Genomic DNA, 3,846 nt, shown 5'->3' on the forward strand with positions numbered 1-3,846 from the left:
TTTGTAGTCTCAAGCACTGTGAGTGGCTCGTGTCCAACTGGGTGCCACCCGGCCGGGCCGAAAACGCTAAGTGGAGTGACCTCTGGAGGGAGGGAGGGAGGAAGGGGGAAGGAGAGAGAGAGAGAGAGAGAGAGAGAGAGAGAGATATTGAATCAAAATTCCAAGTATTTTATAATTATAAAATTTTTATTCTTAAATTATCAATTCTAAACAGATTCAAGAGACGTTCTCTCGTAAAAATGTGGTGCCGCGTCTAACAACATTTCTGGCTGAATGACAGTCAAGTCCTTCATGTAAGTTTTGTTTGTTTGCAAAATTTCACAAAATAGTAACCTAAAATGAAATTATATATAGTGTTCCAGAAATGAGATAGGATTGGGAATGTGGAAGAAGTCAAGAGAAACAAAAGTCTTGCACCATTTTGAGATATTCGCTGTTTTCAAATTAAAACAATCAAACGTCTAAGCTAAAAGGCGGCAACGCCGCTCTATGGCCGGTATTCATAGTTAGATCTTGTATTTAAGACCGTCTTAAGTACAGTCTTAAGATGTCATGAACCAATCAGAGGGCCGCATTAGCGACTTAAGATATTACTTAAGACGGTTTTAAAATAAGAACCGACTATGAATACCGGCCTATGTAAATTCGTAGCACGGATTCGCGAATTGCGATTCGCGCCCAGTCGACGGCGGCGGCGCGCAGCGAGGGAAAAGATGATGCATCGTTGTTTGGCATAGTAGTAGTCTTATGTGTTTCGATAAATTAATTTACACAAATTAATAAACGCATTAATCAAATGTAAGAAATGTATAATTGAAAAGTAATGAGTGATGTAAATGAAATTCATAAATTTTTTAAACATAATGAACGTGAACATTAAATTTAATGGGCAGTTCACTGGAAATAAACCAATAAACTTATTTTTTTAATTACTATTTAAATCTCATTAACATATACATATGATCTGTTTTCTGTTTCTGCACTAGACTGCACTAGAAGTCTCTTTTTTGCTTTTAACAAATATCAAACATATACTTATTTCACTTTTAAGTTTCAAAAGTATACGCTAGTTCAGTCACAGAAAACAGACCTATAAATAATCTTTTTAGTTACAGAGAATTTAAATTTTATTCACCAGTGGACGTTAAAGATTAATAAAATTTAAGAATGTTTTTAACAGTGTACAATTAAACCTATTAAACGGCAAGAAACATGTAAGAAAAAGCTTTAGTCTGTCATTTTTTAAATATTTATACGTGTAATAATATAATAATAATAATATATTATTTGTATATAATTTATATATATACGAGCTTACATTGTAAGCTCCATATGTACACGCATTAACATGTCAAAAAATGACATCCCGGCAAGATGTAGCATAAAACGACGCGATAGCTTCGACGAAAGCCGCGGTCCGATACACGCTCACAACGCTTAAAAATCATTTCATCCTTGTTGTCAAATGTTAAACGAAGACAAACAATGCTCATGAGCGTTGTCAGCATGATTCGGACCACGGATGAAGTATGTCTCGAAGCATGTAGAAACATCGCACAATAAAGCAAGTGAAAAGGTATCCCAAAGATCAGCATACGCTGCATAGTGTTCTAATTAATTACGTCATTTAACATACCTAATTGTGTTAAAACATATTCAGTCATGCTAAATAATGTGATTTATAATGCTAAAAATGTGTAAGAAAATCTTGAGCTAAAATAATACTCTTGGATAGTGTAGGCGTAATGTGACGAAACACATACGACCGCCAGTTCAGGCAGTGATGCGTCATCCTTGTCCTTCCCATTGCCGTTGGCCGCCGTCGACGGTCGACTAAAGGAGAAATGGGCCGTGCGGCGTGATACGAATTCGCGTGGCGCTACGTTACCGCACATTGGGACTTAGGGTCTCTTTCACCAACCTCGGTTAAGCTAACCAACGGTTACATGAAGCTTGTTCATCAGCGTATTTATTTAACCATCGATTAGCTTAACCGAGGTTGGTGAAAGAGATCCTTAGGTCCGATTGCAAAGTTAGTTTGACTTTAAGCGAAGCTTAACATTCTCTCTCTTTTTTTAAAGCCGATAGAGAGACAGAAAGGGAGTGTTTTAAGCCTCGCTTAAAATTAAAGTAACGTTGGTGCGATTGGGTCTTAAATGTTTTATTTTTTAATTTGAAAACTACAGTAAATATCTTAAAATGGTAAGATTTTTTATTTCTTGACCTCATTCACCCCCAATGCCGTTCCTATCCCATTTCTGAGATACTCTGTATATAAACACGCGCGCGCGCGCGCACGTACGCACGCACGCACGCACGCACGCACGCACGCACGCACGCACGCACGCACGCACGCACGCACGCACGCACGCACACACACACACACACATTTTTAAATTTTAATTAAAATTTTTTTTTATATTTACCATTGTGGCTGCTGTAGAGTATATAAGCAACTATTTGGATGAATGTACAAATCCTTATTCCCCCGAACCGTTCTATACGTGCCTGTATAATGCAGATACGCCGCTTTAGGAAAGAGACCAGCGGTCAGACACTTAAGAATTTGTTGAACATTCCCTGAAACAATCAGAATAATTATCATTTACTACAATTCAAAACTATATATAATTGTAATTTTTTATAACTATAATTATATATATATACATACTATATATATATATATATATGTATATAGTTATATCTAATTAAATTCAAAGTACTACACCATTGCAGGATACCAGTGGAATGTCTAAGCGTTTCAGCATTTTATGTATCTGCACGCGAATTTCCGTAGCTCTCCGCAAAGCTTTGTGATTAAGGAAATATTTCTGACACCAAGCGGGTGTTTTATTCTGTTCAAAAGCTGTGTAAACATTCAACAAGGTAAGAAGATCTCCTTCTTCTACTTCGAATTTGCGATGAGCTATTCTTGCTTTTAGAACCGCTTGCCCTCCGCCGGGTTGTATGAAAACGTTTTGAACTTGTAGCATGGCGAATATTGTCGTGATTTCCTCGGAGCATCCCATTTCACCTATCAACAAAAAACTTATAAATTTACTGTCATAATTAATCATGATTGTATATCACTATTGTATTTATTTAGAGATTGAAAATCTTTGATTTAAAAAAATGTCACTGATTCATGAAGAAATTTTTCTGTTGTATTTAAAAAATCGATTAGCATATTTATTCTTATATATACCAGATGTGATTAAGGATTTCGCCAACACCGGCTCCAACGGCATCTCCGCCATCGTAAGACCTAATGGCACCGTCAAATCTCCGTTACTGTCGATCGCACCTAATGCGTAAAGCAATTCCAATCCCGTAACTAGATTTTTACTGGGCGGCGCGGATGGAAAATTGAAACGCAATACATTATCGATGCCCAGAGCCTTCAGTTGCAGTATCGCTGGTGCCAAATCTGACCGCTGCATTTCCGGTGGAGTAGCTTCGAACAATTCAGCGTAAGCCTCTTCCGTGTATAATCTATTTATTATAAGATCGTAAAATATTATACTAATAATGCAATAATTTCTATATTCAGAATTAGTATAGAAAATAATATTCAATTAATAACACAAAATCCAAAATCGGGACATGAAACATCTTATAAGACATCTTTTATATGTCTTAGAAGTTTTTGCATAAGTGTCTTTAAAACATCTTATGTCTCGAATTTGGACTTTTTGTCTAAATTATTTTCTGGGTACATTACTGTTCTATCTTACAATTATTAGAATCATATAAACATATATATGGGGCATTCTTTGCCAAATCGATCAAGCCTCTGTCCAAAATTGATATGGACGGATTTCAACGTTTGACCCCGGAAAATGTTCG

At 36.4% G+C, this 3,846-nt stretch overlaps 1 protein-coding gene across 1 annotated transcript in view; it reads right to left on the reverse strand.

Annotated features, from left to right (window-relative positions):
• Positions 1 to 175: 175 nt before the first annotated feature.
• Positions 176 to 3,846, reverse strand: part of LOC108760639 (probable ATP-dependent RNA helicase DHX35) — a 10,465-nt gene continuing 6,794 nt past the window's right edge. The window contains exons 9-12 of the mRNA XM_018506696.1: positions 3,206 to 3,492; positions 2,729 to 3,034; positions 2,427 to 2,580; positions 176 to 333 (exon numbers count right to left, since the gene is read on the reverse strand). Coding sequence (XP_018362198.1) covers positions 207 to 333; positions 2,427 to 2,580; positions 2,729 to 3,034; positions 3,206 to 3,492 — 874 coding nt within the window. The 3' untranslated portion in view covers positions 176 to 206. The remainder of the gene's footprint in view (positions 334 to 2,426; positions 2,581 to 2,728; positions 3,035 to 3,205; positions 3,493 to 3,846) is intronic.

This window comes from Trachymyrmex cornetzi, unplaced genomic scaffold, assembly GCF_001594075.2.
Source record: "Trachymyrmex cornetzi isolate Tcor2-1 unplaced genomic scaffold, Tcor1.1 scaffold23, whole genome shotgun sequence".
Taxonomy (NCBI): Eukaryota; Metazoa; Arthropoda; class Insecta; order Hymenoptera; family Formicidae; genus Trachymyrmex; species Trachymyrmex cornetzi.